Source organism: Malus domestica, chromosome 07 (assembly GCF_042453785.1).
Source record: "Malus domestica chromosome 07, GDT2T_hap1".
NCBI classification, from domain to species: Eukaryota; Viridiplantae; Streptophyta; class Magnoliopsida; order Rosales; family Rosaceae; genus Malus; species Malus domestica.
In genome coordinates, this window is record NC_091667.1 from 20297755 (window position 1) to 20312083 (window position 14329).

Below are 14329 nucleotides of genomic sequence, written 5' to 3' on the forward strand. Positions count from 1 at the left end.
TCGTCTTCCATCTTCAATGAAATTGATCCCTTATTTCAAAACATATTATTTTCTCGACTGATTAGACAATATTCTAAACTACTTTAATTTACAATAAGAAGAAGATTTAGATATGAGTGCAAGAGTGAACACATTAATCTAACTATGTACTTTAACCCATGTCATGGAAAACCTACAAATTTGCAAGTATTTATCAACATTATATATTGCCATATAAACAAGGTGCCAATAAAGAGAGAACCCTAGCGCCGCTCCCTTACTCCCAAAGTCAAGAATCCCCAAATCCAATCTTATTATAGTTGCTGACCCTTCCTGTTGGATGTTGGATGGGGTCGGTGGCAACCCGATCTCCTTCTTCTCTAATCCCTTCTCCTTCTTTCTTAACCCCACCTTCTTCATTTTCCTTTTTTTTTCTTTGGCCCTTGATGTCTCATTGTTTTGCTATGAGCTTGTCTTATTTTTATTGATTTTTTTCTTTCTCAATTGTTGGCAAATCTTATCTCATATCAAAGTTTCATGCCTTTTCTTTCCAAATTGTTGTTTCTACCGGTGAGCTACTGCCCACCTGGTTCAACAATTCAGTTCCTCGAGTTCCGTTCATGGATTTCGGTTGGAGGCGTGCTTTGAGTTTTGATAGCTACTAAAGTGCTCACATTATTTGGTGGATTATGGGAAGCTTTTAGTGCGGTGGCTTGCCCACCCTATTTTCAATTCATCCTTTCAGTTCGTTGGTTTTTTTTCTTAGTGGTGGCATCTCGACAATGGTGGTGTGTCTATTTGGTGGAGGATGCTAGTTCTCGTTTCCAAATCTAGGTTTAGCGGCTTAGGCATTATTATGGGCTCGCTTTTTTGGGGCTTGTTTTCTTATTTTACTTTTGTAGTGGGTTATACTTTTACTTTAGTGTTGTGGATTGTCTTTAAACTTGCCTCACTTTGTATTAGTATATTTTATTTTTATTAAAATTAGTTAACAAAAAAATATTGCCATAAAAACTTTGGATTAATGATTGGTATTGAAAACGACACGCATAACCTTTTGGCCCACTAAAATTGGCCGAATCTTGATTGGAGAATCACCAAAACAAATAAAAAATTGTATTTAAAAATTGGAATTTTTCTAAAAACAGAGTTCAAGGTACTTCCACTTTGTTTATTAAAAAAAAAGGTACATCCACTTTTGGAGATCATGATCCCATGCTCATGGACCAAATAAAACAGTCCTCCAAAAATCTGTGCAACTATCCAATATTATAAAAATAGTGTCTGACTATATTATAAAATTAGTTTACTTTGGTATGGGATAATTCTAATATCAAATCTTTGTATAATAGTTTTTAGCCCATCTTTGTTCATGAGTTGATGCTCCATTAATATATATTTCTTAATGTTATTCATATCTTATATCGACTGATTAACATGAAGAATTAGTGTGGATATTTCCACATTAGACTAATGCTAGGCAATTACCCTTATTAATGGGCAATTAGCAAGAAAGGTAAAAAAGTGACTAAGCAAAAATGTATATCAAGTTTACGTTTTCCCACTCATGCCGAATAACGTTCCAGTGAAATGTAGAAACACGTGCATTTATTGAAGTAAAACGAAACATATAGGTTCTGTCTCATTCTATGTTTAAAAACTAACAAACAAGTCGTACCCAGTGCACAAAGCTCCCGCTTTACGCAGGGTCTGGGAGAGGTGAATGTCGGCTAGCCTTACCCCCATTTATGGAGAGACTGCTTCCAAGTCTCGAACCCGAGACTTACCGCTCATGGGCGAAGGCACTTGCCATCGCACCAAGTGCGACCTCTCAAAAACTAACAAACAAGTGATGAATATAAATATAACTCACGACCACTTACAAAAAAACTTCTAATTATACGTTGACGTGAAAACTTAAGTCATTAGAGAATAGACCAACAATGTATATGAACCTTGCAACCAAAGCCTTAGGGATTAACTAAATACACACTCACATCATGCACAAACCTTCCACATACATTCACTTTATAGGGAGCTCTCCAGCCTCCATTGTCCTACGTGTATAGGTTTGTGCCATCAGTACTCTTTGAGTAGATATTTTCATCCTAGTTTGCATGGGCCACCCTGGGGCATGCAAAGTGGTGAGATGAGAGAGATGAGTCACACACTTACATAGTCAGTCACATGCAAAGTCGCCCTCTACTCGACCGGGCCCTAACCCATTTTCAGTGAGGTCACCTTTGTACTTTAGTCTTCCAATGCTCACGCACTCTAAATAGTGGTGATGTATGTGTACTAGTTGACACCATTTAAATTGGATCGGTTTCACGGTAAAATCATAATTAGATCGATTACATAATTAATGTTTGATTTGGTTTGATTTTGTCAAAGGTTTTTAAGGAAGTCGAAACAAACCAAAGTATTGAACGGTTTTGTTCTAGTGAGTTGGACCTAAGCTCAATTATTTTGTCAACATTTTAGAGGAATTACAATAATAAAAATATCATAATTTGTTACATATATTTTCATTTAGTAACTGAAAATGAAGGTTATCAAACAAGCCTTTAGTAACTAATATAGTTACAACTCAAAAATTAACAACTTTGATATTCATCAATCATCAAATTCAACACTGTTATCTCTAGTTATTAGACAATAAAAAAACTACCCTTGTAAAGGAAACATGTAAATACTAATAGAGAGTTGATTTTCATACACCTTTTGACACACCCCGACTCGAATCAGGGCATGTTGACCGTCACGTGAGGGTGACGTAACCATGTGCACAGTGCGGAAGCGATAATGGTAAGAGATATACGAATAAATAAAAACCGAAAGCTAATTAATGTGCACTAATAAGCAGAAAGTGCTAGGAATGAGATACAAGTGTAAATACACCTAATCAGAGCGTAGAAAGTCTAGGTGCAGTCCAGTAGGACAAGTACTAGTTATACAGTACTAGAAGAGGTCCTACGAATATTATATTTTGTCAGAACCGCCGAGATCCACAAATGCCACCAACAACAAGTCCACCTAAAACCTAGAGGGACACAAAACGAAAGTGTGAGTGGGCAAAAATAAAGCTTTTCAAAATCATTTCATTATTAAATGCTCTAACCCCTCGTCGTAAAACATGTATAATTTTCCCAGAAATAGAATATATATATATATTCAAATCATGCTTCACATATCCATATTCATAAGTATGCCATGCCAAAGTATAAACAGAATAAGTAACTCAGTTGAAAATAAATTCATGGAAAATAACATATTGGCTGGAACCCCTGCAGAAGTTAGTACGGCTGAATTCATAGCTTATTAGTCAATCTAGCCGGATTCACTACAGGTGACCTATACGACACTACACTGCACACGAGTCGAAACCACTGGAAGGGTCTGTACGACAAGACTGAGTGTAATATAGTTATGCTCAATGCTACGCTCTCATGTTAGATGTGCGATAAATCGCTAGTCACCTACGAGTCGAAACCACCTATAATGGTCTGTACGACAATACTGTGCACCTAAATTGGATCCAATATGAGCATAGGATGCCGGATGTGACATCATAAACAGGCCTGAACCATATCTCTAGCTAAATCACAATCACCCGGGGTGCAGGTTTATGAGCTCTCAATCACATCTCATATTATCAATATTTCATATAACAAAACATAACTCACCTGGTACTTACCTGAGCGTCCACAACACCAATTCATATTATGCATCATATACTAATTCATATGCTAAATGTAAATTTATATGCATGGCATTTCAAAGCATACTTTCATTTAAACACATTTTCTAGGAAAATATCAAGTATATAAATATATACTGAAAACCGAAAGCCCACTCACTGGTATGTCGAAGGGTCGTAGCCCCCGAGTCGCCCTTGACTGCACTCATCCTCGGGATAAGTCTTCCCTATATGCGAAACAACTATAAAAATGTTAATGTAAAACACATAACCAATACTAGCTAATGACTTCTCTTACATTGCTCAAATGAGGTATATAAATATACCATCGTGACCTACACGACTCCACAAACATGCCCAAATTTTTAGAAAATTTTTCCGACCACCCACGCGTCGTCACGTGCCGCCCAAGGCACGGCCAGACGCGTCGCCCACGTGCGGGCACGTGCCAGGCACACTGACGGTAACCCTAACGGCGTTAGGGAATATTCCGTTAAATAATAGCATATACCGTTAAAACTAACCTGACGCCGTTAGAATATTCCGTTAAAGTTGACGGAATATTCGCTCGTCTTCTTCCTTCGACTCCGGTGATCGTCGCCGTCGCCGGAAAACTGGGAATTCGAAAAACCTTGATATCTCAGTCAATTCTTAACCAAATTACCTCAAATTTGTCCCAAAATGAAGCATGTAACTAGAAGAACAAAGTCTTACCAATTTCAAGGCTTGAAATCCACGGAATCTCGACGGAGAAAACTCGATAATCCGGCCAAAACTTGAAACTCGCCAAACTCGACTTCTCGACGTCCAAAACACTTCGTTTTTCTTCTCCGAGCTTCGTGAAGACGTTCTAAAGCTTCCTATAACCTTGCAATCTCCCAAAAACTCCACAATAATGTGTGCATGAACAATACCTCAATTTGGGGTTCTTGGTTCTTACGATCCCGAAGCTTTCACGTCCTAAAAATGGTATGGTTAAGATCCTAAAGTTACAAGGAACTCAAACATGGCCTCTAAAGGTTCGATTTGCAAAGTTTTGTGAGGGTTGGAGTTTGTCCGTACGGTTCGTACGGAAAAAGAAGAGAATCGAGAGGGAGGAGAGAGGGAGAGTACACGGGAAGGGGAGAGAGGGAGTTGGAGTGTGTGTGTGTGGTCCAATTTTTTTTTTGACTTCCAAACAACCACAAAACCATAACAACTTTAAGTCCTAATTGGTTCCAAAATATTAGGGACTTAATGTATTAGTTCACTTTTAAACTTAAACCACACAACCACACAAAACGTCCAAGGGCAATTTTGTCTTTTCACACTTCCGAGAAAATATTTCGGGACAAGCATTGACACCTTTTTTAGCCCTACTCATCTTTATTTACTGCAGTCAAGCTGAATAAAAAAACATAAATAAATATGTTTAATCAGGGATGTGTAAGGAGAGAAAAATGTTGTATTAATCATTTCTTATACTATATGTAAGTGGTTGGTTTGACTTGGTTTATGTAAGTTATCACTTTTCGCAAACCAATTCATTACGATTTAGCATTATTTTAGACTGTTTGACTTTTTTTTGATAATAAAAAAGGGACAAAATTAACTCAAAGACTAAGTTGTGTGCAACATTTTTGTATATAAAATTTTTTATGTGCCGCAACCATTTATCGTGTTAAGAGTTGGCCAACTTTATTTAGAACTTCATAGTGTGTATATACACCAAAGAAAAATGAGAACTACACACCTCCTTTTACATACCTTTTTTTTAATTTTGGCCCTCAAATTAAACTACGGAGGGAGAGAAAAATGTGATGTGATGATCATTTATCTTTACGGAAACACATCGGTTCCATAGTCACATTTATCCCCCACAAATTAACTTGCGCGTTGGATAGACTCCCTCAAAGAGTTTATACATATCTAAAATTAAAGAAAATCCATAAATAGTTTTTCAAAAGAAAATATTTAAGTGTAGAAAAAAATTAAATAAAAATGATCCTATAGAAATTATTTACTTGAACTTATTTTTATAAATCATGTGTCGTAACAGTGTATAATTAAATTATTAATAAAAATATTTAACTATCAACTGTCACAATATAAAACATACAAAATATAATTTAAAATCATGATTTTCCTATTATTTTCGAATAAATAATCGGTATTATCCAAACGAGAAGTGCTTTTGCTGTCAAGTTTTTGTTTGCTTCTCAAACTCTATCCCATGAAATTGAATAGTCCAACAAGGGAAGGGAAGCAAAGGCAAAGCAAGGGATCATCACCCAATTGGGCCAATTCCACTTGTGCCACACACACAAGAGAGAGAGAGAGAGAGGTGCTTTTGAACAGAGAAAGATAAGCAGCTTTTCTCAGAGGAAGAGAGAGAGAGAGAGAGAGAGAGAGTAAACTACATCCTAGAGAAATGCATTCAGATAAGGACTTGTGCTAGACCCAGTAGTAAATATCGCTCTCTCTCTCACACACACCAAATGACCCCCTCCTTCCTGCATTTCCCAAAAAACAGTTCGACCTTTAATGCCCCTTCAAGAATCTCTCTCTTTCCTCCCTACACAATTCAAACTTCTTACCCTTCCCCTAGTCCCAGACCTAGAGAAGCACACAGTGTTCTTCTTCACCAGTCTGACCTTTAAACCTGTTTGAAAAAAATACCACTTTGACTCTCTCTCTGTCTGTCATCTTTTTACTTGGGTTATCTTTTCTTTTGCATTCTCACACTTTGTAGTGCCAAAACAAGAACTGGGTTTGTTCCTACATGTTGGCATTGACTCAAAGTTGTAGCCTTTTTTAAATAATAGTTTTTCTTGAGAGGGGTTGTTTTGAATTTTGAAGTTTGAAATATTAGAGCTTTGGATTTGATGCATATGGTTATGGGGTTGCCTTTGAAGATGCTTGGTGTCAAAGGATTTATAATGGGTTGGTGACAGTGGACCTCTTTCCTTCCAGTCTCTCTTGCTCTTTCCCTTCAGCATGAAGCCTTTTTCTTGCTTACCTTGGTTTGGTAAGCTGTAAAAGTAGCTTCCATCTTTGTCTTTTCTCCTACATAATTATTATTAGCCTTTGAATTTTGAACTTCCTTTTCTCTCTTGCTTTCTTGGTTGTTAAAAGTTTTGTGGCTGTTGCTCTAATCAAGTTGTAATTTTACTTAAATTTCATAGCTTTTCTTTTGCATATAGCCAAGTTGGTTTTTTTTTTCTCTCTCTTTTGTTCTAGCTTTTAATTCCATATATAGTTTTTAGAAACTTCATCTGTGAAATCTGATCAATTTATCGGTTTTGTTATGTTCACATCCTGAAAAGATGTATAATATTTCAGTTTTGCAACCAATGTATATCTTGTGGTAATTTCAGTGTTAGTATTCTGCATCCAAATTTTCGATACCTAGAAACTTGTCTAGTATTTGCAAATTGGGTTCACATTCTGCCGAATTTTGTGTTTCTATAGAGCTGTCCTAGTACTGAACAGTGAGTATTAGAGCACGAGGGAGCATTTTGCATTGAGTTGCAAAGTTGGGGCTTCAAGGTTGCCTTTGAAAGATAATCAAATAAATGCATGGATCGGAGGGACCCTATGGCATTGTCGGGGTCAGCCTCTTACTTTACGTCTAGAGGAATAACTGGTTCCGGAACACAATCTGGGATACATGGATCACCAGGCATTCATCCCTTATCTAATACAAATATAGCATTTCAATCCAATATTGAAGGAAGTAACATTGGATCAACATTGCCGGTAGGGCCTTCTTCGGCTATTTCACAGCATGGTGTCAATCTGGGTGCACCATCCGCGGTGCCACCAGGCGAATCTTTAAAAAGGAAAAGAGGAAGACCTCGAAAATATGGACCTGATGGGACTGTTTCATTGGCATTGTCTCCTGCAGCATTTGCTAATCCTGGTACAGTATCATCAAGCCCAAAACGGGGTAGAGGGCGGCCACCAGGGTCTGGGAAGAAGCAACAATTAGTGTCTCATGGTAAGTTGCGACTTGCAATGGCAATTTTACTTTTCTTTATTGGGATATTTGTTAGTAACGCTGGTGATATCTTGTTGAAGAATTTTTTTTTTCCTATGGTATTCATAATTTAGAGAAATCTCAGAGAACTTTTTTTAAGTTAGGGTATCCTAATAACGTAATGCGTCCGTTTACATTGTCTTATGATCTGCTTTTAAAAGTTCACTATCTGCCTATCTGATATTAGATGCGGCTTGAAGTCTGTGCCTATAACTCGAATGCTTGTTATCCGAAGTAAATATACTGACATTCCCACTACTGTCATGTAAACTATCTCAAAACTATTGCAACATTTAGTAGACAGGATGATTCTAATGGCCAAACAGAATTCGGGAAATTTTGATGCATTTGGTACATGTCCAAGGGCATTAAAATGTGGAATTATACAAGCTGATTTTAAACATAAATGTAGTAAAAAGAACTACATTTTCAATAAGTCGTTGCGGACTACCTACATGATTTAAATTTATGCTTCTTGCCCTGCATTGGAACTTCTTGTATGAAAATGATGTTGCAAATGGTTGATTGTTTTGCTAGGCGGATTGCTGTCTGGTTCTGCTGGGATGGGATTTACTCCACATATTATCAGCATTGCAGTGGGAGAAGTACGCCAAATAAACTCATCCATATATACATGTATTATATAATCATATATATGCAAGAACCTACTTCTTTTGTCATGAAGAGTTCTCTATTGATATTTTAATGTGGCCAAGAAGTGGTGGTGTAGATTCTGATTATGTCTGCAACTAAATGAGTGGCTCAGAAACCCGATGATGCCAGATTCATGAGTCCTGTGCCGGCTTAGTTATGTATATAGGTTAATGTCCATAAATGTAATAATTTAATTATGCATAAGTAACTATTGGAGAGGTCGCACTTGTTGCGATGGCAAGTGCCTTCGCCCATGAGCGGTAGGTCTCGGGTTCGAGACTTGGGAGCAGCCTCTCCATAAATGGGGGTAAGGCTAGCCGACATTCACCTCTCTCAGACCCTGCGTAAAGCGGGAGCCTTGTGCACTGGGTACGACCTTTTTATGCATAAGTAACTATTGGAGATGTAGAGATATTACACATCACAAGTATATAAAGGACTAGCAATTATTCAAATGAGCCAAAATTGCGAGTCAGCTTGAATTTGGTAGTTTGATGTAGCCATGATTTTAAGGTGGTTGACTTTGATATAGGCTATGACATCTTATTGGAAAATAAAAAGATAAGCATTGAGGTGCATCAGTTTCACTTGGGTGATTGTTATTCTGTCATGACTGCTATATTAAGTTATAAACAATCGAGTTCTTGAAGATATTTCTTTTTTAGGTTTTACTGTTATCTATTTTGTTGTCTTGATATCAGCTTATCTTTTCTTGCAGGATGTTGCAACAAAAATAATGGCGTTTTCGCAGCAGGGGCCAAGAGCTGTGTGCATCTTGTCAGCCAACGGTGCTGTCTCTACTGTGACGCTACGTCAGCCCTCAACTTCTGGTGGTACAGTCACATATGAGGTATGAATATTGAACTTCTTGGTCAGTTTGATCCTTTGTGAAGGTTTGAGTAATTCTAGGCTTATATTTTCTTGTATATTTGGAATTTTGGGGGTAATGTTTATGGCTATGAGGTTATTCATGAAAAAGGAATCCGAGTTCAACATCCGTTTATGTTTGTGGTAAATTTTTTCAGCAAATCCTACATACACAATCACGCGTGCGCATATACATACACAGACAGACACATTTATGCATTTTCCTTTGCATATTTTAATTCTTTTTTCTTCACCGAAGCTTCTGGTTCTTTTTTTCTTCACTTGAGTTTATTTCTTGTGGTTTGCGACTTCTTTAGGGACGGTTTGAGATAATATGTCTCTCAGGCTCTTACTTGCTCACTGAAATTGGTGGTTCCCGAAACCGAAATGGCGGTCTGAGCGTCTCCCTTGCTAGTCCTGATGGTCGTGTCATTGGTGGAGGAGTAGGAGGGATGCTTATTGCAGCAACCCCTGTTCAGGTAGTAACTTCTTCATTGCTCTAGCTTTTCTTTATTGTGTTTGATCAGTAAATCTTTGTCATTCTTATGAATTGATAGTTAATCTTTTCAATGGGGAAAGAAATTTATGGGGTTGGTGCTGTTTTCTTTACAAATATTGTTACTGTGACCGTAAATGGTAATCGGATAGAGTGGTGACTTCACCAGAACAGAAACATGCCAGCGTAATTTTCATCTGAACGATACGAGTTTACATTAGTAGATAAGAAAATGTCTTAAAGGAGTTATTTTTTCCCTTCCCTTGCCAACTTTGAGGCTGAAACACGTGGTGGATGAATCCAGGTGATAGTAGGTAGCTTCCTATGGGGTGGTTCGAAGACAAAGAACAAGAAAAGGGAAGCCGTAGAAGGTGTCACAGACTTGGAACACGAGACAGTTGACAATTCGATTGCACTAAACAGCATTCAACCAGATCAGAGTGTTAGCCAAAGTGCTTCATTGGCCGCGTGGCAGGCATCACGGCCACTGGATATGCGTAACAGTCATGTTGACATTGATTTGATGCGAGGGTAACTATTTCGTTTACACGGTCAGTGTATGTACATTTCAGTTTCATCGCTAGTTGGATTTATTTTTCTTCGAAGCATCGATGTTGGGAAACAGAAGCCAGATGATCGTCTAACTTCATTTATCCATGATAGACATTGGGTCTGTACTACTATATTTCTTTAGTTTAATCAAAATTTAGCTTGAACTTGAGCATTCATGATTTCACTTTCATCTCTAGGCATGGTAACTTTTATTCTCTGGCGAAATAAAGGGGAGATTCAGACTGAAATTTCTTCCCTTTGTCGGCATACATGCTCGTAAATTAGGATCACACATTCTCGATCAACATGGTGTTTATGTTTCATGTAGTGAAGGAATGTCTACATTGATCTACATTGATCTTCTTGTTTCCGTGACGAATGTTTATTTTTTGATTCAATCAGGATCGACAGTGAATAACTTTCTTGTTAGACAGTTTGGCATGTTATGTTGATGGACCTTCTCTCCGTCTCCTCTATTGTTTTTCATTCCCCCTATTCACCGTTGTACCTTTTCATGTGTTTTGTAAAAGTTCGGCCGCGGACGGAGAAAAGATGAAACCACCTTTCCCAACACTTGTTATGCTTTGTCGATCTAAGAAAACAGACAGGAATAAACAGAAACATGTATGCACCCCATGCAAAGACAGTACAGAAGAAATCGATTAGAACAAAATAGAGGTTCCGATTTTTTAAATTTCACATTCCCAAAATATAAGATAACATAAGCAACAGAGCACCAAGCATCGGATCATGTGATATCTAACAGCAAGTCCACTTTTTAAAAAAAATGCATTAGCATTCAGCCCATTTAATTCACTCAGTGAACAATGATAAATCTCAATTAACAGTAATAGACTAAATGCATCTCCATCCCTAAAAAATGCGTTGGCACAAACGATCTTCACCCCTACAAAATGCGCTGGCACCCAGCCCATTTAAAATATTATTAATTTTTTATAAAATAATAAATAAAAAAAATAGTTTTAATTTCAGATAGGATTTTTAACCAATCTCGTCACACCACGACGTGTTATTATCCGAACGTACTATTTTGTGAATAGATTTCCACTAAGATTTTCAACCAATCCTGACGTGCCACGTGTCACTATTTGTTTACAATAATTTAGCCAAGATTTCGATAAGATTTTCAACCAATTCTGACGCATCATGTGTCACTATCGGTTTACAATAATTTAGTCAAGATTTCGATAAGATTTTCAACCAATCATGTAGTGCCATGCGGCATTGTCCAGAACCTCATCCTTAATTTTTTTTTTTTATCCATATAAACCCTACATCCCTACATCCATCCTCACTCCAAACTCAATCATTCTTTTTAGCTCAGAATCCTTCTGCATCCTTTTCAAATCTTGAGTTCTTACAATGTCTTCTTCAAGGAGAGTATATAAACAGTTTGAAGACCAACAGAAAAGATTGTTGGCACAACAGGAAGAATTGGTCAATCTCGAGGAAGGTGGAGGTGGAGATGAGGCTGATAAGGATAAGGATGATGACCATAGAAGGCAGAGGGCCTCACATTCTCACCGTGTCATGGAAGTTGTGGGTCAGATAGCCAAATCCAGACGTGCCGCAAACTTCGATAGAAAAAGGGAAAGACGAGGTAAAGATCTCTTGGAAGATTATTTTATTCCCAACATCGTATTCCCTTATCATGTTTTTAGACGTCGTTTTAGAATGCAACGAAGTTTGTTCAACAAAATCATGAGTGCTATTTGCAACCATGATCCATACTTTGTGCAAAAAGAGGATGCTTTTAATGTTCTAGGTCTTCTTCCTGAGCAAAAAATTACGGGTGCTTTTCGAATGCTTGCATATGGAGCATCTGCAGATCAAGTGGATGAGATAGCGAGGATGGGAAAAATAACTATTTTGGAGTCCCTGATGCGGTTTTGCTTTGCAATTGAAGCCCTCTACACCAATGAGTACCTCCAGAAACCCACGCCAAGGGACATGCAAAAGTTTCTGAGGAAGGGTGAGATGTGAGGCTTCCCTGACATGATTGGAAGCATCGACTGCATGCACTGGACTTGGAAAAAATGTCCAAGTGCATTGCAAGGAGCTTATGGCGACAGAAAATGAGCCAAAAATATCATTTTGGAAGTGGTGGCTTCATTTGATACATGGATTTGACATGCTTTTTTTGGTGTTCTAGGAGCTCAGAATGTCTTTGTCCAATTTCCAGTGTTCGACGAACTACTGCAAGGAAAAGCGCCGAGATGCACATATTGGGTTAATGGCGATAAATACAACAGAGCATACTACCTTGCAAACCACATTTACCTAAGTGGACAACGTTTGTCAAAACAGTGCCACATCCACAGAGTGAAAAAGAAAAACACTTCGCAAAATGTCAAGAGAGGTGTAGGAAGGATGTGGAGTGTTGTTTTGATATCCTGCAAGCTCGTTAGACGATTGTCAGGGCTGCTGCTAGAATGTTTGATGTTGAGACTCTTCAGTCCATCATGATGATGTGTATTGTTCGCCACAATTCTATATCTGAGGCAATCTTTGACAATTTACCAACATTCCCATTTGTTGAATGATTTGTTGTGGTTCTTCGCATTATAGAATGCTTGTGCTTGTAGTGTCTATAAATGTGGGATAAGATAGTATTATAAAATGCTGGTGTAACATAAATAAATAAATTAAAATATTGATGCGAGTGGAATACATATAAATAAATAAAAATATTGTTACCTAATCCGCTAAACTTGTCCCACTATTCAGATTACTAGAAGCATGAGAGATAACGTTTTTCCAACAAGTAAGGGATGCATTGAGTTTTTTCCAACGACCTTGAAGACCTTGACTACTTCTGGCGTCTTTTCCATGTACATCACAAAACGCTTTTGTAATTTTACTCCAGATTTCTTGCTTATCCATCTCATTACCTGTAATTGGGTCATGAGTAGTGTGAACCCAGCATTCACACAACGTAACATCTTTGATGAGCTTCCATGTAGTCATTTTTTTCTCTAAAAAATTATATGAAAGCTTTGGTAGAAAGTTTTGAAAATGTTGAAATGTGGTGTAAGGGGGATGATAAGGGTTAGGTATTTATAGAAAAAAAAAATTATGTATTTTTTTAACAATTTTTAATAATTTTTAATTAATTTTTTATAAATTTTAATTTAGTTAATTAATCTGGCCCGTTGGATTTGAAAAAGATTCAAATCGAACAGGCTATGCCTACGTCACTAGCCGTTGGATGTCAAATTCAAAATTTTTTTACCGTTGGAAATCCAACAGTTCAGAAAACTAGCCGTTGGAAATCCAACAACCTAGGATGGGCCATATAGTCTCCCCATCTGTTCTCTGAGTGCGCCTGTGCATGCGGGCCCCACCTCTGATTTCTTATCAGCGATGCACGCCTAGTCGCGCGTGCTTCTCATGTGCCTGGTGCAAAACAAATTTCAAATGCCCTCAAACGCCACGCTGGTGTCAAATGGGCCGTCCTATGGGTCTATTGATTATGGGCTGGCCTATGGCTTGGCTTGGGCTGGGTGCTAGCCTATTAGGCTGGGGTGGAGCAAAAAAAGGGGAGGTCGGTTCATTTTTCAAGTTGGGTGCCAACCTAATAGCATGGGGTGGAACTATTCTAAGGGCACACCATTGTTTTGAGGAACACCAATGCTCCAAACAACCTTTGAGCTGTCGACATGTTTTTTTTTGATAAACGATATAATCTACATTGAGGGGGGGGGGGTGGGGGTGAGTTATGCCTCACACTAGGTTAGCCATAATAATGCGGTTCAAATTCATCTTTGGCGAGAATCGAGTCTAAGACCTCTTACTTACAAGTGAAGAGGAATACTACTAGACCGTAATGTTAACACAAGATGATTAATAGTCATGGCCATGTCACATTCCTCAATCGAGTCACATTCATCCACCCCCATGACCACCACACTGCAACTGTTACCGCTAATTGTGATGTTGGGAAGGGTCCTCCAGTGTTGTACCGTCGTCATCCAGTGCACAATGCCACAAAAGGGATGTTATCATTGTGTATTTTCTGTCATTCTGAAGGACCGCTCACATC

At 38.0% G+C, this 14329-nt stretch overlaps 2 protein-coding genes and 1 long non-coding RNA gene across 4 annotated transcripts; 2 read left to right on the forward strand and 1 right to left on the reverse strand.

Annotated features, from left to right (window-relative positions):
• Window positions 1-2835: 2835 nt before the first annotated feature.
• On the reverse strand, window positions 2836-4762 carry LOC139197882 (uncharacterized). Its single transcript, XR_011583258.1, has 4 exons — window positions 4394-4762; window positions 4204-4293; window positions 3840-3906; window positions 2836-3022 (listed from the first exon to the last, which is right to left on the reverse strand). It is a non-coding gene; the product is annotated as an uncharacterized lncRNA (long non-coding RNA).
• A 1134-nt stretch (window positions 4763-5896) lies between these two features.
• On the forward strand, window positions 5897-10438 carry LOC103401918 (AT-hook motif nuclear-localized protein 9). 2 transcript variants are annotated; one of them, XM_008340644.4, is made up of 6 exons: window positions 5897-6686; window positions 7130-7658; window positions 8235-8302; window positions 9070-9201; window positions 9536-9697; window positions 10019-10438. In XM_008340644.4, the coding sequence occupies exons 2-6, from the start codon at window positions 7238-7240 to the stop codon at window positions 10247-10249; spliced, it is 1014 nt and encodes a 337-aa protein (XP_008338866.3). In that variant the 5' UTR covers window positions 5897-6686; window positions 7130-7237; the 3' UTR covers window positions 10250-10438. The 2 variants fall into 2 exon arrangements, with proteins under 2 accessions (XP_008338866.3, XP_008338865.3); XM_008340643.4 differs by having other exon boundaries at window positions 5919-7658.
• A 1211-nt stretch (window positions 10439-11649) lies between these two features.
• Window positions 11650-12270, forward strand: LOC139197748 (uncharacterized). Its single transcript, XM_070825704.1, has one exon. The coding sequence runs from the start codon at window positions 11650-11652 to the stop codon at window positions 12268-12270; it is 621 nt and encodes a 206-aa protein (XP_070681805.1).
• The last annotated feature ends 2059 nt before the right edge of the window (window positions 12271-14329 follow it).